At 39.3% G+C, this 23,084-nt stretch overlaps 3 protein-coding genes, 2 long non-coding RNA genes and 2 other non-coding genes across 7 annotated transcripts; 1 reads left to right on the top strand and 6 right to left on the bottom strand.

Moving 5' to 3' along the window:
- Positions 1-4,837: 4,837 nt before the first annotated feature.
- TRNAT-GGU (transfer RNA threonine (anticodon GGU)) lies at positions 4,838-4,910 on the bottom strand. Its single transcript has one exon. It is a non-coding gene; the product is annotated as a tRNA-Thr (tRNA).
- Positions 4,911-5,278: 368 nt separating this feature from the next.
- Positions 5,279-5,351, bottom strand: TRNAT-UGU (transfer RNA threonine (anticodon UGU)). Its single transcript has one exon. It is a non-coding gene; the product is annotated as a tRNA-Thr (tRNA).
- Positions 5,352-6,642: 1,291 nt separating this feature from the next.
- On the top strand, positions 6,643-7,841 carry LOC149657548 (uncharacterized). The gene is made up of 3 exons (XR_016370060.1): positions 6,643-6,827; positions 6,922-7,126; positions 7,709-7,841. It is a non-coding gene; the product is annotated as an uncharacterized LOC149657548 (long non-coding RNA).
- Positions 7,842-9,137: 1,296 nt separating this feature from the next.
- On the bottom strand, positions 9,138-9,619 carry LOC149657549 (supervillin-like). The gene is made up of 3 exons (XM_089844695.1): positions 9,616-9,619; positions 9,300-9,583; positions 9,138-9,224 (listed from the first exon to the last, which is right to left on the bottom strand). The coding sequence occupies exons 1-3, from the start codon at positions 9,617-9,619 to the stop codon at positions 9,138-9,140; spliced, it is 375 nt and encodes a 124-aa protein (XP_089700821.1).
- A 54-nt stretch (positions 9,620-9,673) lies between these two features.
- LOC149657550 (uncharacterized) lies at positions 9,674-10,222 on the bottom strand. The gene is made up of 3 exons (XR_016370061.1): positions 10,090-10,222; positions 9,878-10,034; positions 9,674-9,811 (listed from the first exon to the last, which is right to left on the bottom strand). It is a non-coding gene; the product is annotated as an uncharacterized LOC149657550 (long non-coding RNA).
- A 434-nt stretch (positions 10,223-10,656) lies between these two features.
- On the bottom strand, positions 10,657-16,853 carry LOC149657551 (supervillin-like). Its single transcript, XM_089844697.1, has 13 exons — positions 16,615-16,853; positions 16,175-16,310; positions 15,841-16,096; positions 15,427-15,531; positions 15,138-15,348; positions 14,902-15,065; positions 14,261-14,721; positions 14,074-14,193; positions 13,847-14,009; positions 13,602-13,771; positions 11,230-11,658; positions 11,043-11,148; positions 10,657-10,968 (listed from the first exon to the last, which is right to left on the bottom strand). The coding sequence occupies exons 1-13, from the start codon at positions 16,851-16,853 to the stop codon at positions 10,757-10,759; spliced, it is 2,772 nt and encodes a 923-aa protein (XP_089700823.1). The 3' UTR covers positions 10,657-10,756.
- A 1,151-nt stretch (positions 16,854-18,004) lies between these two features.
- Positions 18,005-22,519, bottom strand: LOC149657552 (uncharacterized). The gene is made up of 7 exons (XM_089844698.1): positions 22,507-22,519; positions 21,665-21,885; positions 21,037-21,565; positions 19,977-20,973; positions 19,155-19,881; positions 18,700-19,036; positions 18,005-18,624 (listed from the first exon to the last, which is right to left on the bottom strand). The coding sequence occupies exons 1-7, from the start codon at positions 22,517-22,519 to the stop codon at positions 18,206-18,208; spliced, it is 3,243 nt and encodes a 1,080-aa protein (XP_089700824.1). The 3' UTR covers positions 18,005-18,205.
- Positions 22,520-23,084: the final 565 nt, after the last annotated feature.

The following is a 23,084-nucleotide window of genomic DNA, read 5'->3' on the forward strand; positions in this document are numbered from 1 at the left end:
GTATTTAGCCTTATCAAACGCAATTAGAAACTCTCCCAGATAATAATAAATACATTTCAACCATAAGATTTCTGGAAATTAGAGCCGAAATTCAAAAATAAAGTTTTCGCGCCACGGTAATCTACTTCTGTCTCCTTTTTTACCAGTCTTTGAACACCCCTCCTACCCCAAACCCGATTTCCATCTGTTTCCTTCATGTACATGTAAAGAACCTACAGTAGTTGGCAAAACAAAACAGAAAGTGTATAATTCTCCCCCACATTATCTGCACTGTCATAATGGATGACAACCAGACCAGACTCTCTCCTCTCGTTTTGTTGGGAAATCATAAACGCGTGAGAAAAATTGTTTTCTCGCTATAGGATAGGCGACTCCGAGGGGTCGGTCATTCACGAAATCCAACTTAAGAAATCCGAAAAAATTAACAAAATCACAAATCCGGCAACAATTTAAACTTATTTCGCTGATTTCGAAATCTCACAAATAAAATCAGTAACGAAATCACAAAATCAATAACGAAATAACGAAATCACGAAATCAGTAACGAAATAACGAAATCAAAAAATCGGTAACGAAATAACAGAATAAAAAAATAAACAAATAAATCACAAAATCAGTAAAGAATTCGCAAAATCCATTACAAAATTCACGAAATCCAAGAAATAGTTTCAAAATCCGTGGAAATCACAGGAAATACCTCAAAATCCGTAGAAATCACGGGGAATCACGGGGAAAATCTGACAAAATCCTTGGGATTTTATCGAATCTTGAAATGAAACAAAATCCGACTAAATCAAACGATACCCGAAGAAATCAAATTGTATTTCAAAATCCTGTACATTTTATCCAAAACGTCCGACCCCTCGCTCTACTCCTTATCTCCGACGGCAGCTGATGCGATATATACACTGTTCCAGCTTCGGTTGTCAGTACGCGCAATGCTAGGTCTCTATGTGAGGTAGGTTTTTGCGTACTGCCAACAGAAGAAAGCAATACTAATATTTAGGATTTTAAAACGCGATATTCTGTATACATAGTTTTCACACATGGAGGATTCATACCATTTACACAAGGAGGTAAAAGCAGACGGGTTTTTGTCCGCCAGATAGCCCGGTCTCCTGGTGTAAATGGTATGAATTCTCCATGTGTGAAAACTATTTATACTGAAAAAAATATTTGTTCGTCGTTACATAGAGACCTAGTTTGGCTTGTGCTGATAACCAATGCTGGAACAGAGTATATATCGAATAATCATAATAAGTTGCCATCGAACGGTTTAAAAATTTATTTACAAAAAACCTTCCTCGCCATTCAAATCAATAAAACCACAGGAAAAATGAATCTAATCTATCAAACAACAAAATAAATCCTCTTCTCGCAAAGACTTAATAACTCATACTCTTACACAAAAAACTTCTTCTGTTATCAACAAATGTTTAGCCATTAAAACCAAAAAATAAAAATATTAAGAATGGTGAAAATGGAGCTTAAAGAGAAAGTTAGGCATTGACTTAAGACGAACCTCAATTTAAACTCCATAAATTAAAACTTAAAAAGTATATGCAACCCATGGTTTACTCGTTCAGCACACGCAAAGTGAATTTGTTTACATTAGGGTTCGGTGCTAATAGGGAATCTCAGAGTAGGATTTTAGCCATGTCATTATCAGGTTAATGTCAATATACATTATGCATGACGTCACGAGTGACGACTTCTACACCTGCCCCCACTAATTGACGCAGAAAGACCCAGAACACGGCTGTTAAAGATTCCAAGCAGACGAAATCTATAAATTCCTCCCCATATATTTGAGGAGAATTCTTAACAAACACTTCGATTTTGAATTTGTGTCAAACCCTATAAGATTGTTTTAGGTATTTCAACAGACGAGTGGGGTATATTAAACACACTTTTCTAATTTCATGTATATTATAATTTCATAGTTAAAATTTTGATTATTATAATGAAATTTTGGTATTTGACCTATTTCTAGCTTAACACTTAAGTGTTGAGCTAATTTCAGGTTTACAAGTGGGGACCTTAACCGTCTTCCAACCTTATATCTGGAGACATTTGTGTATAAATTATTAGATTTTGTACTAGTGTCGAAGCCTATATGGTTCCATCAAGTATTTCAATTTCATTTTTCACACTCGATAAATTTACAAGTGGGGACCTTCACTGTCATTTCAACAGACAAGTGGGGTGTTTTAAACACACATTTTCAAATTTCATGTATATTTTAATTTTATAGCTAAAATATTGATAATCAGAATGAAATTTAAGTAATCAGTCCTATTTCTAGCTTAACAGTTAAGTTTTGAGCTAATTTCAGGTTTACAAGTCGGGACCTAAACCGTCTTCCTACCTTATATCTGGGGACATTTGTGTATAAATTTTTAGATTTTGAATTAGTGTCAAGTATTTGAAGATAATTTTTCACACTTGACAAATTTACAAGTGGGGATCTTCGCTGTCATTTCAACAGACAAGTGGGGTCTTTTATACACACATTTTCTAATTACATGTATATTATACTTTTGTAATTAAAATACTGATTATTATGATGAAATTTACGAAATAGGATCTTTATGTTTCCTTCAAGTATTTGAAGATATTTTTTAAAACTCGAAAATTTTACAAGTGGGGACCTTCGCTGTCATTTCAACGGACAAGTGGGGTCCTTAAAATATATGTTTTCAAAATTCATTTTTATTCACTTTTTTTAATTAAAATATTGATAATTATGATGAAATTTACATTATATGTAACGTTGGTCCCATTTTAAAATGTGGGGAACTTGGCCGTCTTTTTAATGTACATCTGGGGACATACAGTTTTTTTAATCGAGTTAATGTTTTAAACGAAGTTAATTTAATGACGCCTAAAGAATTAGAAAAAGTAGTTTTCGTACGTCAAGTGTAATTAAATTATGAAAAAATCACCGTTCGGTCTGTGAGATACAAGATTTTATACCCTGTAAGTGGAACACAATATCCGGGAGCTGTAAATGCGGTCCGGGAATTGAAAACACCTTTGCTCCGATTTGCAAACTGCGAACGCGGTCACGTGGGTGTAAGAACATTCAGACAGACACACAGACACGTCGAATTTAAAACCTCTCCGTGACATACGTCACTCGGAGAGGTAAAAACCAAGCAAAAGTATACTCAAGAAATTCGAAGCTTTGCCATGACTGTCCACTTCTATTCGCCTAAAGTGTATGCATTTTTAAGGAAACCGTTCTGTTTGCCCCATCCAAAACTTTGGGTGAATGGACAAATAAAATTGATGGCCAACCCGGGCTCTCTACTGTAAGCTTCGGGTTTATCAAATCTGAGGTGGAAAAATCAAAACATCCAATATTGAAAACGCTCTCTTTGGATGAAATGTCTTTTAAAAAACATACGGAATGGACAGAAAAAGAATTTTCCGGCTATGTTAACTTGGGGTTAGGCCATTGAGCTCAAGACTCTGACGAGATCGCAACATCAGCCCTAGTTTTTATAGCTGTTGCTATAAATGCACATTGGAAAATGCCAGTTGGCTATTTCCTGGTTCATGGAACCCCCAGCTCCATGTTGAAAACTCTGGTAACAGAGTGTGTTTTCAATATACACTAAATTGGGGCTAAATGTATCGCTCTTGGTTGTGATGGGCTGAAAAGTAACCTCACAACGGTTCAATTACTTGGAGTAATAATCTCAAAAGATGTCATACAGAGCATTTCCCGAACCCTGGTACTATATTATTTTGTCTTTTTTCTTTAGCCTTTACTCTATGTGTACACTGTTTCTAAGTTATTTTACACCATTCAGCAGATACTAGTGAGAAGGTATAAATTGCTCTAGACGCATGCCACATGCAGAAACTTTTGAGAAATTTATGGGAGCACTATGGTGTTTTTCTAACCAACGCACGGGCGAAGAAGAAAAAATCAACTCTTTTCTTTATATAATAAACATTGCGTATTTATTTAGCGTATTGGCTTAGTATATGTCTCCATCTTACATAGCTACAGGATTACGAGGGTTTAACCATGGTAAATAAGCTTAAAATAAGCTTTTAAAATTTCACATATATTTTAAAAGCCAAAAATTGAAAGTAAACTTGGCAGCGCAAACTATTATAAGCTCTGTATCGAAGGGTATGGACTTTTATGGAGAAGGCTGTATCCAGTATTCCAAGAAAGTGGCCGGCCCAACATTGAAGTTTAAAACATTCATGGATAGAAAGATAGAATTTTTTACCGTTATTATTTATGTCTCGATACCTTCGACATATCCTTCCTCTCTTGGACTTCCACTGATTGTTTGACGTTTTGAATTCGAAAAATGCTATGAGTAAAGGCTTTAATTCGAACTTTAAATCTAGAAATTACAGAAAGGCATTTCTAAAGAAAAAATAAGTTCTACTAAATCTGACTGACACCGAAGTCAACTTAATTCAAAAAAGTCCAAGGAAAACAGTCATTTTGGGTTTTGCGGAAAGATATATTATAATCACCACCAAAGTATATGTTAAAAACACTAATTCTCTTCTGATCAATATAAAAACCACTCATTGCTTTTGAAGGTACTTTTTGACCTACAAACTGTTCCAAGACCATCTTGAATTGTATTTTATTACAATTTGACAAAGAGGAGGCTAAAACAATATTCCTAGCTGTCGAAAAATTCACTGTATTATGTGACCACTGGTGGGCTCAAACCACCAAACTTTCGGTTAACTGCCGAAGGCGCTAACCATTGCGCCACGGAAGCTTTGAAATTACATGGTCATCAGGTACTGTGGAAAAACTTTGACTTTTTACGTTACATCTGAGACGTCAAAACACCGCTCTCGGGTGGGCTCTAACCACCAGCCTTTCGGTTACCAGCCGAAAGCGCTAACCATTGCGCCACGGAAGCTTTGAAATTAAATGGTCCTCAGGTATTGTGGAAAAATTTTGACTTTTTACCTTACTTACAAAACTTCTCTACAACGCTCCCGGGTGGGCTCGAACCGCCAACCTTTCGGGTAACAGCCGAACGCGCTTACCATTACGCCAAGGAAGCTTAAGAATTAAATTGTCGTCAGGAATTGTGGAAAAATTGTGATTTTTTACGTTACTTTCAAGACTTCACAACAACTCTCACGGGTAGGCTCGAACCGCCAGCCTTTCGGTTAACAGCCGTAGGCGCTTACCATTAAGCCAAGGAAGCTTAAAAATTAAATGGTCGTTAAGTATTGTCGAAAAATTGTGACTTTTTACGTTACTTTCAAGACTTCACAATATCGCTCCCGGGTGGCCTCGAACCACCAACCTTTTGGTTACAAGCCAAACCCGCTGACCATTGCGCCACGGAAGCTTAGACATTAAATAATCGTCAGGTATTGTGGAAAAACTTTGACTTTTTATGTTAAATCTGAGACATCACAACAATGATCCCGGGTGGCATCCAACCGCCAGCCTTTCGGTTAACAGCCGAACGCGCTAAACTTTGCGCCACGAAAGCTTAGAAATTAAATTATCGTCAGGTATTGTGGAAAAACTTTTACTTTTTACGTTACATCTGAGACTTCACAACAAAGTTCCCGGGTGGGCTCGTTTCACCAAACTTTTGGGTAACATCCGAACGCGCTAATCATCACGGTGAGGAAGCTTAGACATTACATGGTCGTCAGGTACTGTGGAAAAACTTTGACTTTTTACGTTACATCTGAGACTTCAAAACTACGTTCCCGGGTGGGCTCGAAACCACCACACTTTCGGTTAACTGCCGAAGGCGCAAACCATTGTGCCACGGAAGCTTTGAAATTAAATTGTCCTCAGGTATTGTGGAAAAACTTTGACTTTTTACGTTACACATGAGACTTCTCAACAACGTTCTTGGGTGGGCTCGAACCACCAAACTTTTGGGTAACAGCCGAACGCGCTAATTATTGCTACACAGAAGCTTTGAAATTAAAAGGTCATCACGTTCTGCGGGAAAACTTGGACTTTTTACGTTACTTATAAAACTTCACAACAACGCTCCCGCGTGGGCTTGAACCACCAACCTTTCAGTTAACAGCCGAACGAGCTAATCATCACGCCAAGCTTAGAAATTACATGATTGTCAGGTACTGTGGAAAAACTTTGACTTTTTACGTCTCTTATAAATCTTCCCTACAACGTTCCCGGGTGGGCTCGATCCACCAAACTTTCGGTTAAAAGCCGAACGTGCTAACCTTTGTGCCACGGACGCTTAGAAATTAAATGATCGTCAGTTATTGTAGAAAAACTGTAAATTTTTACGTTACTTATAAAACTTCACACCAACGCTCCCGGGTGGGCTCGAACCGCCAACCATTCAGTAACAGCCGAATGCGCTTACCATTACGCCAAGGAAGCTTAAAAATTAAATGATCGTTAGATATTGTGGAAAAATTGACTTTTTACGTTACTTGTAAAACTTCACTCCAAAGCTCCCGGGTGGGCTCGAACCTCCAACCTTTCGGATAACAGCCGAAAGCGCTAATCATCACGCGAAGGAAGCTTAGAAAGTACATGGTCGTCAGGTACTGTGGAAAAACTTTGACTTTTTACGTTACATCTGAGACTGCTCAACAATGTTCTTGGGTTTGCTCGAACCACCAAACTTTTGGGTAACAGCCGAACGCGCTACATAGAAGCTTTGAAATTAAATGGTCATCAGGTACTGCGGGAAAACTTGGACTTTTTACGTTACTTATAAAACTTCACAACATTGCACCCGGGTGGGCTTGAACCACCAACCTTTCAGTTAACAGCCGAACGCGCTAATCATCACGCCAAAGAAGCTTAGAAATTACATGATTGTCAGGTACTGCGGTAAAACTATGACTTTTTACGTTACATGTGAGACGTCACAACACCGCTCTCGGGTGGGCTCTAACCACCAGCCTTTCGTTTAACAGCCGAAAGCGCTAACTATTGCTCCTCGGAAGCTTTGCAAAAGATTGATCGTCACGTATTGTGGAAAAACTTTGACTTTTTACGTTACTTATAAAACTTCACTCCAAAGCTCGAGTCCCGGGTGGCCTTGAACCTCCAACCTTTCGGATAACAGCCGAACGCCCTAAACTTTGCGCCAAGGAACCTTAATATTTAAATGATCGTCAGGTATTGTGGAAAAACATTTACTTTTTACGTTACATCTTAGACTTCACAACAGTTCCCGGGTGGGCTCGATCCTTGGAAGAGGGAAGTAACTGGAAGGGAAATCTTGCGGTACCCAAGCTCGGGACACGGAATTGCGCAATTGGTTGAACGTCATATAGTGCTGCCACCTTTAAGAGTAATTTTGAAGTAAAAGTACTTTTATTTTTATGGCGAACGTTCAGGCTTGGAAGAGGGAAGTACTCTTTATTTATATTTTTATTATATCGGAAGTCACTTTTACAATTAATGTAACAGCAGTACTTCCCCATAACTAAACAGAGTCAAAATAATAAAAACCGTTGCGAATTGCGCGTTGCTAAACATTGGAAGAGAAAAGTTAGCCTAAACCGTGCCTCCCGCGGCCCGCCCGTCACTGACTTTATTTTTGTCGAAACTGAAAAAAGCAGACGAATTTCACAAAATAAGAATAAATTTCAACACTAGGTGCCGCTACAGACTGACGTTCAGCCAAATTCGCCCCCCTCCTGTCCCGCGCCTGGGTACGTACGGCTTATGTTAGAGGTATCGTATTTTCCATTCCAGTACTTCCCTCTTCCAAGCTCGATCCACCAAACTTTTGGGTAACAGCCGAACGCGCTAATCATTGCTACAAGGAAGCTTCGAAAATAAATGGTCATCAGGTACCTTGGGAAAACTTGGACTTCTTACGTTACTTATAAAAGATCAAACCAACGCTAACGGGTGAGCTCCAACGACCAACTTTTCCTTTAACAGCCTAACACGCTAACCTTTGCGCCACGAAAGCTTAGATATTAAATTATCGTCAGGTATCATGGAAAAACCTTGATTTTTTACGTTACTTATAAAACTTCACACCAATGCTCCCGCGTGGCCTTGAACCTCCAACCTTTCGGATAACAGCCGAACGCCCTAAACTTTGCGCCAAGGAAGCTTAAAATTTAAATGATCGTCAGGTATTGTGGAAAAACTTTGACTTTTTACGATAATTAGCACAGAAATAAAAAAGAAATATAAAGACCAAAAGTATCCGACCCCACAAATAAATAGGGCTCTCTCTCTCATTCCCGCCCCTTCAGAGATAAATAAAAGGAAGAAAACACGCCATTTCTGTCATTGAAAAACATTAAAATAGCATTAATCACAAAAAAACACAATAAAACAGCATGAAACACTTTAAAACAGCATAAAACACAATTTAATAGCATAAAACACAATATAAACACAATAAAACAGCATGAAACACGACAGAACAGCATTAAACACAATAAAACTGCATTAAACACACTAAAATAGCATAAAAACACAATAAAATTGCGAAAACAATAAAACAGTATGAAAAACCATAAAATAACATTAAAACAAAATAGAACGCAATAAAACACAATAAAACAGCATGAAACACCATAAAATAGCATAAAATCACGACAAAGCAGCATTAAACCCAATAAATCAGCATCAAAACACAATAAAACAGCATGAAAAACAATAAAATAGCATTAAACGCAATAAATTACTCTTTTACCAGTTGAGCTAGCCCATTTTCTGACTCGTTTAGATAACAAACTTCTCACTCGTTTATCTAACGCACCTTGTCAAGTTGTCACTCGTTTAGCTAACCCACTATCTCATTCGTTTAGCTAACTCACCTTCCCACTCGTTTAGCTAACCCACTCTGTCACCTCTAACTCGTTTAGCTAACCCACTCTCTCACCTCTAACTCGTTTAGCTCACCCACCTCGTCACTCGTTTAGCTAACCCACTCTCTCACTCGTTTAGCTAATTAATTAGGCTTAAGAAGTATTTGAATAATTACGCAACAACATCGAAATGATTTCTCATAAATTTCTTTTCACTAAAATGTAAAAAATATTAAAAGTTAATGTTTAAATTAATTTGACTAGCACGTGCGAACTTTAACAAAAACCCACGTGTAATATTATTATTATATTTATATTTTTATTATTATTATTATAAAAGTAGCTGGTTCAAATTAAAACAATTGAGCCTCTTTCTTCAAGTTGGTTCGTTTCCAGGACGCCAAGTTATTAAACTCGTCTTTTGACATTTGAAACACATTCTGAAAAACACCAATTCGAAATTAACCCTATTCCAAAAAATAAAAAAATACCCTAATTGTCAGGCTTTTACTTACGAAAAAGTCATTATCGTCCAAATAAACTTCCAAGTTGGATGGATTGACGCCTTCCGGTAAAGGTTGCGCTCTCAGTTCGTCCAACTTGTAGTATTTGCGATCCAGCTTCCCAAGAACGTCTTTAACGAGACACGGATGCCTTTGCTTCGAAAGGGCTTCATTCTGGGAACTGACCCGAACAACTTCTTGGACAGTTTCCCATTCGGGAAATAAGTTTGTGAAAACTAACGCTTCGCGACCAGCGTGAATGACGTAGGCTTTCGGCGGCTTCAACTCATTCGCGACTGCAATTAAAAATTAACATTAAGAGTCTCGCGCATTCGTTAAGTCGTCTTAAATTATTTTTTTTTAGCTACCTCGACAATATTCGAGCGTCGTCTCCATGGCGCATCTTCTATCCATATTAAACCTGTGATTGGCTGATCCGGTGGCGACATTCATCGTCTCTTCACCCTCGGGCCACCAACCTTGCCATAAAAATATCTCGGAATTGTTGTCCAGTAGGAACAATGCTGAAACAAAACGAAACAATCAATTTTGCCCCTGGCCCATGAGAGCTTCTTCAATCGGCTACGTACCAGGCTGGGGTACTCCGTAAATGTCACTCTGTAAAAAGGGATAAGCGCACGCGTGCTTCGTCGTCCCGTAAGAAAAAAAATATCTCGCTGGCTTCGAACACTCCGTTGATACTCGTCATTCGAAAGAGTCGCGGAGTGTAGTCGTAAGACAGAATGCCTAATTGGGGTGGACATTAACCTACAGGACTAAGCTAAGGCGCACGTATAGTTACTTTTAGACAGTGAAAAATAGTTCCTCCTTTTCTTTCCACCAATGGCCGACCAGTATTCCTTCGTTTCTTGTCCCTCCTCTGTCACCTTGATGACAAACTTTTCCAAGTGCTGCGAGAACATCATTTCTTCCGGTCTAGTAAAATGCGTTCATCTATACTAAACGACTCGCTAGTGTGTTATAATTTCCACTAATTCCTAAACCCTCCATTTCCTATCTTGAAGCGTAAATAGGGTTTCAAATTTAATCCTAAAACCGATTCAATTAGTACAGAAGTTCGTAAAATAAGATTTTATAACAAATTATAAACATCGTACACCGGTGTATTGCGGGTAAACGTTCTACAGGGGCCCTTAGGAAATACATTATTAGTTTTACCCCTGTAAGTCGGCACTCCAAATTTTAGATTTAGAGCGTATTTAGGGTTTGACATTTGATTGCAAAAACGAGCTAATGACGGGGAAATACAAAATTAGGTATACCTCGTCTCCCTCACGGTGAAATCTTTTAAAATTTACACTAACGTCAGATAAGTGCTTCGTGAACACATTAATTAATTAGCCCTTGTTTAATTACGCGCAATTTAACAAATAATATAGCAACGTGGCCTGATAAGAGAATAAGATCGGTCGGAGGAAGAAGATGACTTTTATTATTAAAATATCAACTTACTTGTCCAAAATGTTTTCCACGGCCTTATCGGCAACTTTCTTGGTTTTCCCGTGACACTTGGAACCGTGCCATTGAAATATAATTCCAGTTTGGACATTGACCAATACGAAACTGCCTCGACTTCTCAGCGATTGACAGCCATTGTTGACCTCGACTAGCGTAGCCTCGGACGGAAATTCACCACGAACCATAAACAATTTCCAAGGTCCTGAACAAAATAGATCGTCCCTCAATACGTATACTTACGTAACGAACTTCAACACGCAATGACCCGATATTTACCTGGAGTGTTAGTTTCGGCGCATTCCCGTTCGCCCAAGTACACCACCATTCGACCTTCAAACACGTTTAAAAAACACGGCGATTCTTTCCCTTGGACCACTCGAACCTTATTTGTTAAAGGCAAACAAAACGCGGATGAATACACGCGGTGGCAAAATGAATAGAGTAGGAACTCGCGAGTACTTACTTGAGGACCTCGTTCTTCGTCAAGCTCAACGGTCATGAGAGCAGAGGCGCCTTTCTCGGTGATTCTAGAATTCTTTCCTTGCCAAAAGAAATAGGCACAACGACTTCGACCCGTGAAAGAATGTTTAGAAACGTTCCCGTGAAAATCGCGACCAATATGCATCAAGGTGTAATTCCATCGTACGACGTAAGTGTCACCGCAATGGAACTGTCCGTGGCTCTCGGGGACCAGTCGCTGGCGTTCGTATTCCAATATGTGCCAAACGTCGACAGATTTCGTGACAATTTCAAAGTTTCTCCGTTCCTCCTCGTCGTAATACTCTAAGCCTCGGCCTAGATGACTCGCTTCCAAACACAAGTCCGGTTCTTCCGGTTGCCAATTGAACATTTCGCGGGCGTCAAAAGCTTTCAAGTCCGCGATGGATTCCGTCTTTTATGGGCGGCCAAAAGGTTTGGTTAATGAAAATGTTAATAAAGCTAGTTTATGGTTAGAATAGAGATACGTTCGTTAAGCCTTGGCTAGCTACTTGATTTCATTTTTGTTAAGCCTACTTTTTAAAAAGTCTAAAATTGCGTTTGCAAACAACATGGCCGCGAAGACGTAAGCTTTAAAAACAAGAAAGGCTTTAGACATAACAAATACAAAAAAGCGACATTAATTAATTAGTATATTAAATAAAGTTAATTAAATTAAATTAGAACTACAGCGTGCCTTATTTTTTAAATAGACTAATTAAAATGAAGTCCATCCTTAATCTCGTGTATTTCAAATTGAGATTTATATAACTTTAAAAACAAAAAGTGTTTTCTGCCCGCCCCCCTCTCATAGAAAGAAAGAAATACATTTCAAGTTTAAGAAAACTTAAAAGAAAGTGAAAAAAGCAGAAATAGTATAGACATACAGAGATAGAAATCAAAGATACCAAAAGTATATAATAAAGCAAAAGTATAAGGACTTTAGAGGGGTTTATAGCCAAATACTTTGGGTTAAAACTACTGCAATATAAATATCACGTTTTATTTTGGAATATATACCAAAGAGGTTATCTAATTTAATTATTTTGAAGTATGTTTACAAAGCAGTAAAAACGCTATGATATTTGGTGACAGAATAAATTAAGCGTTAAGCCTTGGTTGTAAAATTATGAACTTCTTTCTTCACTATCACTAGATTCGCTAGTTTCCGAAGAGTTATCGCTTTCGCTACTTTTACTGACTTCCTTTTCAATTTTAGATTTTGGCTTAGTATTCTCATCACCTTTAGATTTTGTTGCGTCATCCACTTTAGGCTTAGCCTTATCTTTCGTAAGAATATCCTCAAGTTTAGCCTTAATTTCTTAATTTTTAGGTTTAACATCCTCATATTAAGGCTTAGTATTATGATCGCTTTTAGATTTTGCCGCGTCATGTTCTTTATTATTATTATTGTTGATGAGGCGGGGCTCACGCCCTAGCACCGATGCCAAAGGCATATTGTGCAACCTCATAATCAGGCCTTGAATAGGCCCGTAGCCGCAGCGTAGCGAAGAATTCGCTCCACCGTAAAGGAGGAGACCCGCGAGGGCTCCACAGTGTGTGAATCAAAATGTTCTAGTCTAAGCGAGGCGAAGAAGTCGCACTCGCAAAGTACGTGAGCGGATGTTTCTTCCTTCTCCTGGCACGACCTGCAGAGGGGGTCGTCAGCAAGACCCATCAGATGGAGGTGCCTATTTAGCCGACAGTGTCCGGTCAGAAGACCGGTGGCCAGCCTAATATCCCATCTGCGTCATGTTCTTTAGGCTTAGCTCTATCTTTTGTAAGAAGATTATCTAATTTAGACCTAATTCCTTCATCATTATGCTTAGCTTTATCTTTCGTAAGAAGATTATCTAATTTAGACCTAATACCTTTATCTCTAGGCTTAACTTTATCTTTAAGAACATCTTCTAATTTACTCCTAATTCTATCATTAGGCTTAGCTTTATCTTTCGTAAGAACATCTTCTAATTAAGCCCTAATTTCTTCATAAGAATTAGGCTTAGAATTTTCAACGCATTTATATTTCGCCGCGTCATGTACCTTAGGCTTAACGCCTTTCTGAATTTTAGGCTTAGCTTCATCTTTCGCGAGAACATCCCCGAGTTTTGCCCTAATCCCTTCATCTTTAGGCTTAACCTCCTCCGATTTAGGTTTAGCGTGTTTATTCTTAATTTCATCTAACCGAGCCTCAAGTTTTTCGCTTTTAATTCTGGCCATTTCATCATTACTTATAAGTAATTGACTAAATTGTATTCTGTTATTACGTAACTTGACCGCGAGATTATCTTCATCAGAAGAGCCTTTCTCGGAATTAACCTCCACCACCACCTTATCATGATTACATTCGTTAATTACCTTGTTACATTCTTCGTCTTGACCTTTAACCTTGATAATCCGGGTCAAATCTGGCCAATCCGAGAACTTTTCCCTGAAGAGAACGGGTTCCATGTGTTGGTTAATTTTGGCGAAAACAACCCAAGATGGCCGACTTGACGACTTATCGGCTAACGTTGGCGTGAAATCCTCTGTTAAAATTAGTGCCGCGTTAGGCTTAAATATTCTAACTATTAATTTGAACAAGAATATGAATGGGGGCTTACCACTTGGTATTCTGGGGCACAAAGGGTTTATATCACACTCTGAATAATCGTACCCTTGATCAAATAATTCTTCGGCCAATCGCCCCACGCTCTTTCGTTTGTCAAATGGAGCTTGTTTGCCATTCCAAACGTAGAACTCGCTGCCAAAATCAAATACCGCGATCTGATAATAAAAATAAAATTAATTGTAATTAAGCCTAAATGCTTCAATTTCCTTTGGCTCTTACCTCCTGTGAGTCCAGAATTTCAATTTTAGGCAAGCGACCCCAAACGCCTTCGAGAGGAACTAAGGCGTCGTCTTTTAAAGTGTATACCTTGTTCGTACTGATTACTTCCGTTTCGTAAATCTATCGTTTCCGGATTTTAATCGGTTATTTGTATAAGCTATCCTTTGATAAAACCTATTTGTCTTACCTCGTCTTCGTGAGGTGGACCAGCATTGGATGGTATTTTGGAATCAGTTCCGAGTAATTCAAAAAATTCTGCGACTTGTTTTTGATCGGCATTTTTTTCGTTATCAATTAAAATTACTTCCGCGTTTCCTTTGAAGCACAGATCTTTCTTTTGTTGAATAACGGAGGCCACTTCCGTTACTTTGGCACGTTCGATCACGTTCGTGAATTCGCCGACGTAACAGATGATTTTCTCGGGCGTGATTAAAACGTAGCTATCGCCGGAATTGACCGAAGCGGACGTGGCTTCCACTAGTCTCGTTTGAACGTGACGTCGACCTTTGACTTGAACCAACATGACGTCGCTGTGAGGTAGTAATGGGCTCGCTTCTATCGTTCCTTTGCGTAAGGAGATGGACTTGAAGTCTTCCGTACTGGCTAAACCGGCTAAAGCCGAGAGGCACTTGCTGGAAGACTTGGCCACTAATAAGTACCATTTATCACACTTGATTAAAAATGTTAACGGTCCCTGGTAGCGTTTTAATAAGACTTAAATTTGAAAAAAACTTAATTGATATACCTTCAAAGTTAGCCACGTTTTAACTTTAAAATTGACCTAGTATTCGTTCAATTACCGGAAATAACATTTTAATAATTACTTACGTTGCTCAATTTGAAGTCTTTTCACTTCCTTCTCGGCAATTCCGCTTTTAACTTCCGTGTACTCTTGCTGTAGATCGGCTCTGGAAGCCAAAGCTTTGATTGGATTACGCGTAGTGGCCGCGTGTTTTCTGCGTTGCTTTTGGACCGTCCTTTTCTGGACCAGCCTATATAAGCCATTCGTAGTTCTGAGCGTCGGCATTCCTCGCTAAATGCGCTAATTAAATAAGTACGCTTACATTTGATGGGATTGCGAAGCGACTTCTTTAAAGACGTCTTCGCTAATGACGAGTGTTTGCGACGTGGTCGCGCTCCTGTCCACTTGGATTCTCTGGACCAGCCGGGAATCGAAAAAAGAGCTAAACGTCTCGTTATCCGCTTTTGGCACTAAGACACGCGAACTAGGAGAATCAGTTTCGTCCGAGAAACTATCGTCGTCCGATGATAAATCTGTCAACCACATTCGAGAATTGAGATGACATAATTATTAAGAAATGGTTGGGAAACCACATTTGAGGTTGACATTACCTTTTAAGGCAACGGGCATGGACTTGCTTTTAACTAGAGGCGATATCCCCTGAGGAAGACCTTTAACAGAGCTGCTAATACCATCGAAATCATTGGTGTTTTTCGCTAAATTATTTAAGAAGAAAGACAGACTCTAATCTGAATCTCGTAAACATTATTGGGGATGAGAAAACAGAAAGCGCTTTGTCGATATAAAAACCACGGTATTCACGAATCAAGGCCATTCGAAATTTCGTGAGGGGGAGAGAAGCCTACGTCAAGGTCATTCGAAATTTCACGAGGGAGGGAGAGACGAGCCTACGTGAAGGCCATTCGAAATTTCAAAACACCATTTAAAGCGAGACGAGCCGGGGAAGTAAAGGACGCGTATTTACCTAACCACTTTGTTGGTGGGTTTTAATATGAAATCCTTACCTTTGGAACTAGAGAAGGCCATTGGCGTTGGCATCTTTTTCTTGCGGTCAAGCACCGTAGTGGTGTGAGGAGTTTGCACTCGACTTCCGGGTGTACTACCTTCGATACCCGGCGTTTGGACGGTAGCTAAAGGATGCCCCATTTTCCCGGCCACTGTGAACTTGACCGCGTCTTTCTCTTCAACCCTTTGTTTCCATTGAGTGTCAGATTCCTCTAATTTACTTTTCAAAGCTAAGATACTAGCCAACTTCTCAATCTGTCACGATATGTCGGTAGAAATTGTCACGGGACACAAAAGAAAGCCAGAGTATATATAAAAATATATAAAACTTACCGAAGTTGGAGTACTTGGCGTTTGTTCATCTCGAAGTGGATTAGGAATTGGCGCCACGGCCTTTGGCGTTTCGGGTTTAACCTCGCAAATTCGTTTCTGCCAATCTTCGGTTCCACTGCGCTGCAAAGCCGCTAATCTGTAAAGAAATGGCGCGAAAAAACGGTGACCCATACTTCAAGACTGAATTGTTGCAAATTAATTAGGCAACAGCACATTTACGTTAAAAGGAAAAAGCATTGCCGCAAAAAACAATAGAAAACGGCTTTGTTTTGGTTTTGTTTTTTTTAACAAATAATAATAAAGAGGGGAAATTTTTTAAATAAAAAAGATACATTCGCAATGGAACATTACAAATTGATAAGCCGAAATAACAGAAGAAAGTTTCGGCGAAAAGTTGGTGAAAAGGTCAACAGGGTCAAGGGGGGTTTCAGTGTTCCTACCTATCCGCGATGATTCCTTTCTTGGCATCCTTTTCAAGGTCAGCGGCCATCAGCACGGGTTGAGTCAGACTCCGTTGGCGTCCTTGTTTCTTTTCATCCTTCGAACTGTACTTGGACTTAAGGGTATCCGAGGAACTAAACGACCTCCCTTTGGTGACCTCAACTTCCTCTCTTTCCGTATTTTGATTTTCCGGCGATTTCCAGAAGCTTTTAAAGACAACTGATGTTGAATGCAGCATGGTAAAAAAATCAACCGTGTCTACGATTTAAACTAAAGGGTTGTCCTTCAAGTACGTGGCATTAACGGCACGTGGGCCGCTTTACACCGTTTATAAAGACACTGCCCCTGTTGGTGGTTCCACACTTAGTTTTAAATAAAAAAGAAACGAGACACCTACGCCAGCCATTTCAATATACAAGTTCGTAATAATAATATTTTGCAACTATGTTGGAACGAGAACGTCTAACGTCTAGATGCCCAGTCATTAAATTCATTGAAGCGTAAATAACAAGTCCGATTATATCGAACGAAAATATTTCAAAATTCCCAAAGTTGTAATCGTTTTCAAATGCGTAAAAACAAGCCAATTTTTCCCTACAAAAAAATTTACCCTAAAATTCTTACTTAAAATAAAGGTAAAAATAAATAAAAACCCAAGTCTTACTCAATTTTCCTTGATTAGATCAGATTTAATTGCGCAAATTTGTGAAATTTAAAATTAAGTTACGCGTTAAGCAACACTAACAACACTCGTCGCGAGGCGATTCGGTGCGGTGTTAGACGCGCTTGAAGTATTACTGACCCGATGTATAAAATTTATTATTTATTATTTATTATTAATATTATTATAGATAGGTCCATATATGTATCGTGTAAAAAAACTGGGACTCTAGGCCTATATACAATAAAGCGCTACTGAAATCCAGAAACCTTGAGCTACATCACCATAAATGAATAATTGGTCCCCCAAAAAGTTAGCAAACATAAGTGATATATTAAACAATAAGTAAGACACTGAAATAATTAATTTATTTAGGAAAGTTTGTGATATCAATTTAAAAGAAATGGGTATTTAAAAATAAGTTCCGGGCGGGTTCGTTTTGATTGGGTCACCCGAAATCATGTTTCATTTAGAATCACATCTTTATTGAAATATATTTAAACGAGTTTTCTTAGCTTAACCAACCATATTGTCACCTTAGAACAATATTAGATGTTTTATTTGAATATCGAAGAGTTATTCTTGTAGTGAAGCAGACGATAAGATATCGCGGACTTATATTATCATACAGGTGTTAATTTAGTGATAAATTATATCATATGAACGAGTACACAGCTAGGCCTACGTTGAGATAATAATTTCCCCCCAACAATACTTGACATATAGTGACGCGGCGCTGTACTACTAGGGCTACCTAGTCAGAGTCACGAGATATCTCACGCTGCATGGAGATACGCGGCTTTATGGGGATGACAACGCGCGTGTTATACATATACTTAACAGTACTGTTAAGGGTAAGTGACGCAGTCACTCTGAACTTAACTAGGCCGCGATATAAATTTATAAGGGGGTACTGGTTTCGCGCGTCACTACGTCATTTTCAACTTATATATTTTAATAAAACCAATAAGGTAAAATTCAGACCTTTCTTCCTTTTGACGCATTGAAGAATTGTACTTCCTCTGGACAGCCAAATTCGTTATCTTCTTAGGCATGGCCGGTGAATTACTTCCGGTCATCTGATTGATGACGATATGACTCTGTCCTCCAGCCAAGACCGTCTTGGATTCGTCCAAGTCATTCTCATCGCCGCTTTCGGACTCTTCCGAACAGGAAGAAGACTCGCTAGTGGACATCTTAGCCTCTTGTTTCGCGACTACTTTGGTGACAGTCTTAGGAGAGTTCCCGCCAATTTTCTCGTTCGCGACGCTTGAACGATAAGAGCCCGACTGCGGTGATAAAGCCACAACGTTGGCCCCGTTTTGCGACGTTGGCGTTGAAAACAAACCTAATAAGTCCATAAAAAACAAGATACTACGTCAGATATACTTACTTCACTTGGGGGAAAGTGGTCGGCGCTTACTTTTAAGGTCTTGTTGGACATCGCGAGTCGATGGTATGGACGAATCGTTTTTGGAAAATAATTCCTTGGCAGATTTTAAAATGCAGGCGGCCAAACCGCCTTTGCTACCACTTTTGGATAAACAGCTGGCTTTCTGAACTTCTTCAGTCGTTATGGGTTGCGTCCTGAATCGAGAGGAATTTCCCCTGTATCGACGGATCGAAGGACCCCGATTTAGTTCCGGTTTCTCGGCTTCAATTTCCGCCTTCGATTTCTGAGTGAATAACTTCATTTTTTCGACCAGACTAAGTTTGGACGGTTCTTCAGTAGGGGAAGCTAATTCCCCCTTCGAAGTAGTCTGCGTCAAAATTATATATTTGGAATCAAAAATCTAAATCATGAACCAAAATATCGTCACAGTGTTCTAAAGCCGAACGCATCTCGCAATAAGTAAAATCGGGGATCAATGATCTTACCTTTTCATCAATGTTCGCCACAACCTTGCCGATTTTGGCAGCTTCGTAAACTTCATCTTCGGTGACGGGTTGCGTTTGTGACCTGGTTAAGCTTCGCCTCTTCAGAAATCGATTTCTGACGGAGGAATCACTTCCGCTTAGTCTTCGTGGCTCGGCGGACGCTTTGACTTTCTCGGCTTTTTGTTGAAACAAGGAGGCCATGGCTGCTACGCTCAATTTGTTTAATTCGTCGCTACTTGAACTTTGTGTCCCTTCAGATTGACCTTCTTGATGGTTATCGGAAGACTCCGAGGAATGATTGGTTCTTCCCTCCTCGGACTTCTCAGCTTCCGCCAATTCCTCCACCGTGATTGGTAGAGTTCTGTACCTGGCGTTATTTCGTCTGTCTTGACGTTTATCGAACCTTTTCTTGCGTTCAAAACGGTAAGGCTTAGGGTACTCGGGTTTAACGAGACCGAGTACTTCCGGTTCCAAGGGTCTGGTGGGAACAACTGTGGTTATTTTGGGTATGATTTGACCTTGCTCGAAGACGTCCAAAGAGGCCTTTTTCATAATCAAAGCCCTAAAGGCTTGGACAGATTCTAAACTGTCAGTTTCCTCGACGTCTACTTGGGTTACGGGTTGGGTTCGATAGCGTTGGGCACTGCGACGATTAAAGCGCTCTATAAGTACGTGAACTGGTCCGACACCGTCGGTCACTTTTAAACCACCGCGGCGAGGGAAGACCCTAAGAGAGCAAAGAGACCCAAGCCTTTAAATTAGCCTACAATTCCTTATCCTGTAAGATGACGTAATAGTGCACCTTCAACAATGAATACTTACCCTTTAGCTGATTGATTCTTTTCCAGTCCAAGTGAAGTATCAGGTTCTACCTTGGAGGCAAGTTCAACTTCGACTGAGTTTTTTCTCTTCAGTATGGTAGGCAATGGTTGAAATTGAACTGGAGACTGGTTGTGATTTGTTCGGAACTGGTTTTGATATCTATTATCAGTATCGACGGAACCTCTTCGACCTTGAAAGGCTAAATTGGAAGGTCGATTCGAGGTCACCATACACGAATCCGATACGACGGCGTCTTCGGAATTGCGTTGATTTGGGTACGAGGAAGAACTTGGAAGTAAACTCTTGCTTTTCAAGATGGATGGTTTTGATTGGTTGTCCACGTCACTCTCTTCGGCTTCACATCCCAATGACTTCTTGAAAATGGAGCGGATGGCCGATTCTTGAAGGCAACTTTCGTATTTACGGTTAAGTCCTAAGACATCTAAGGCGGTTGAAGGTTCGTCCAAACGGCGACGCGGTTTTAAAATTGATTTGGGTTTTTCGTCCCAATTGTCCTCGTCGCCTTTCTTCTTTAGAATGGGTTTCTTGGGTTCGTTCCTTAACCCTGGAAGGTCGACCAATTCCTCTTGGCTATATCTCTTTTCAAGTATCGGTTTCGGTACTTGGTCAACTTGGGCGCCCGACACGACATCCAAATCTTCTAAGTATCTTTCAAGTATCGAATTAACGGAATTTCCTGTTTCTTCAAACGAGTGTTTCTTCAATATTGGATGGACGATGGCCTGGTCAGATGATTCCTTCTCTTCGGAACTTCCTCGTCTCTTTATGATCGAGGGTTTGTTATCCAGTTCCGATTGGGCAACTACCGGTATAGATTCTTCCAGTGGAGATCTCAAAGGACGCAAAATGCTACTGCAGATAACATCACGAGGTTCGTCATCGATGCTACGTCGTTTTAGAATTGGGGTCTTTAAAACATTCTCAGAGAGCTTCTCGACCACGGAATTTGACGAACACGAAGCCTGTTTCGGGCTTCCTACATTGAACGAAGTCAAGAAAATTACTAGCTAACTAGCACCAAGTCTTTAATTACAAATACCTTTAAGTACTGAAGTGAAGCGCACAAAATTGTCGACTTCTGGTAAAACTCCAGAAGTTGGGGTAGGTGAGACGGTATTATCCCGACTCCTATCCGGTGGCGTCGGGAAGATATCGTCGTTCGAGGAATTGGCTTGTTCGATGGCTTTATTTTTATCTTCAAGTACTTGTACATCCGTGGAATTTATCAAAGAACCCTGGCTTTCAACGGAAGTTGAAGTCGTCGAACCCTGGTGGACGTGTTTGACGATTGATTCTACTAGGACGGGTTTCGGTTCTTTAGGGGCAATTATTTTGTTTGGGGTTGACTTTGGCACTTTTTTGAGCGATGAGAAAAAGGAGGTCGGTGAGGGAACGGGAGTGTGACGTTGTTGGACTTTAAGTACTTCTGGTATATCTGGTTTCTTCAAGGCCCCCGGTTTCACGCGTCTTGAACTGTTTAAGTCCGCCGATTTCTTACTCGTCGATAAACTACCCAAGGTTTTATCCGGGGACTCTCGTTTCTTGGTTAAACTCCCGCAAGTTTCGCGCTATTTTAATGAAATACATACCAGATAAGAAATGGTGTTGGTGCCAAGATTTGTCGGTCTCTACAATATACAAATGAAAATAATTATAACAGTACTTACTGGTGAATCTGAGAAGGATCCTTTGCGATTTATTGGTTGTAACGCGACGCGCGTTGTCAACAAGGACAAACTTTCGGTGATGTTTGTTTTTGTAACGTCATTTACTCTCAAGGAAGCCGACCTGGCGAATGGATTGTCACGTTTATCTAACTTATCCGAACCGGAAGTTTTTAAAGATTCACTTGTCCGTCGAATTTTGCGACTGCGTACTCTAGCAGCTTCTGAAAAGTAATTTTAGAACTCATACCTAACTAATTTAAAATAATTAACTTAACGTGGGACACGAATTCTACTTTATCAATAATATAATTTAAGTTAATAGCTAACCCAATCTGTAAATTAAATTATATATTATCTTTCAAACCGGAAGTTAAGGTACAAGTATAGAAATAATTAAATTATTATTATTATTAAAGTCAACAAAGTCACGGGATGTACCAGACTTTATTAAAAACATCATTCGAAAAAGGGAAAATTTAGAGTGTTTATTTTCAAATTATATATTTCCTTTGTTAAAGTCTGCTTAACTTAAAACGGGTATTTACTTATGTTTGAACTATGCGACGTCACCCCACCCTATAACCTTTCCCTTGCCATATCTCCATTAAAAATTGACACACGACAAGAATCAAGTAACAATTAAAGTCCCCATAATTCTTAGACAAGATAATTTTAATTAATTTCGTTTGTTTCCTGCTTTAATAATCCATATTTAAGTTACAAAGTCAGCTTACAAGTCTTAAGTAACTTAAGTCTTTCAGGGGAAATTGTCCCCCTTTTGGCGCCGCTAATTTTAGATCCGACCAAACTTCTTCGGGTTTTGAAAAAAATAAACCGCAAACCTAGCTGCGGCATCTACAGCTTGGAAGTTGTTGGCCTACATTTACAGCGTTTAAAATTTCGAGTTCCACGAAAAAACACAACCTTTTTTTGTTGTTTTTTTTTAAAAAGAATACTATCATCATAATTTGTAATTAGAATATTTCATATTAAGGTTAAGAGGGGTCAGAAAGACGGACAAACTTAGGAACGGCATAAGGTAGAGAGAAAGAACCGAAACAATTTAGCCGTATTGAAATAAATCAGTTTTGGTTGCACCCCGAGGTCTTAATAATATTGCAGTTTACTAATACGATATTTTAAAGGCGTTGAAACTTTGCAACGAAATTTTGAACGCCGAATTTCTAAAATAAAATCAACTTTAATCTGGGTCAATGTTTAAGTGATTTTCAAAAATTTGGCCCGAGGTTACTGCAACGAAATTTTGAACGCCGAATTTCTAAAATAAAATCAACTTTAATCTGGGTCAATGTTTAAGTGATTTTCAAAAATTTGGCCCGAGGTTTACTATATTATTAAAGATTGGTGAAATGGGATACGATTTTTCAAGGATAGCCTAGAACGACATTACTTACACAAT

The sequence above is a fragment of the Phalangium opilio genome, unplaced genomic scaffold (genome assembly GCF_054372755.1).
Source record: "Phalangium opilio isolate 3A_F unplaced genomic scaffold, DU_Popi_V2 ptg000077l_1, whole genome shotgun sequence".
In the NCBI taxonomy this organism is placed as follows: Eukaryota; Metazoa; Arthropoda; class Arachnida; order Opiliones; family Phalangiidae; genus Phalangium; species Phalangium opilio.

Bases quoted from the DNA above. Each gene is read 5' to 3' on its own strand.
- LOC149657551 (XM_089844697.1), bottom strand. From the start codon at position 16,853: ATGCTGCATTCAACATCAGTTGTCTTTAAAAGCTTCTGGAAATCGCCG. The intron at 16,311-16,614 runs GTAGGAACACTG...ATTTCTTTACAG, and splicing joins AAAGGAATCATCGCGGATAG to ATTAGCGGCTTTGCAGCGCA. The intron at 11,149-11,229 runs GTAAGTACTCGC...TTAACAAATAAG, and splicing joins ACGAAGAACGAGGTCCTCAA to GTTCGAGTGGTCCAAGGGAA.
- LOC149657552 (XM_089844698.1), bottom strand. The intron at 21,566-21,664 runs GTAAGTACTGTT...TCATTAAAATAG, and splicing joins GATCCTTCTCAGATTCACCA to CGCGAAACTTGCGGGAGTTT. The intron at 18,625-18,699 runs GTAAGCGCCGAC...TGGACTTATTAG, and splicing joins TGTCCAACAAGACCTTAAAA to GTTTGTTTTCAACGCCAACG.
- LOC149657549 (XM_089844695.1), bottom strand. The intron at 9,225-9,299 runs GTAAGTAAAAGC...GGTGTTTTTCAG, and splicing joins TGGACGATAATGACTTTTTC to AATGTGTTTCAAATGTCAAA.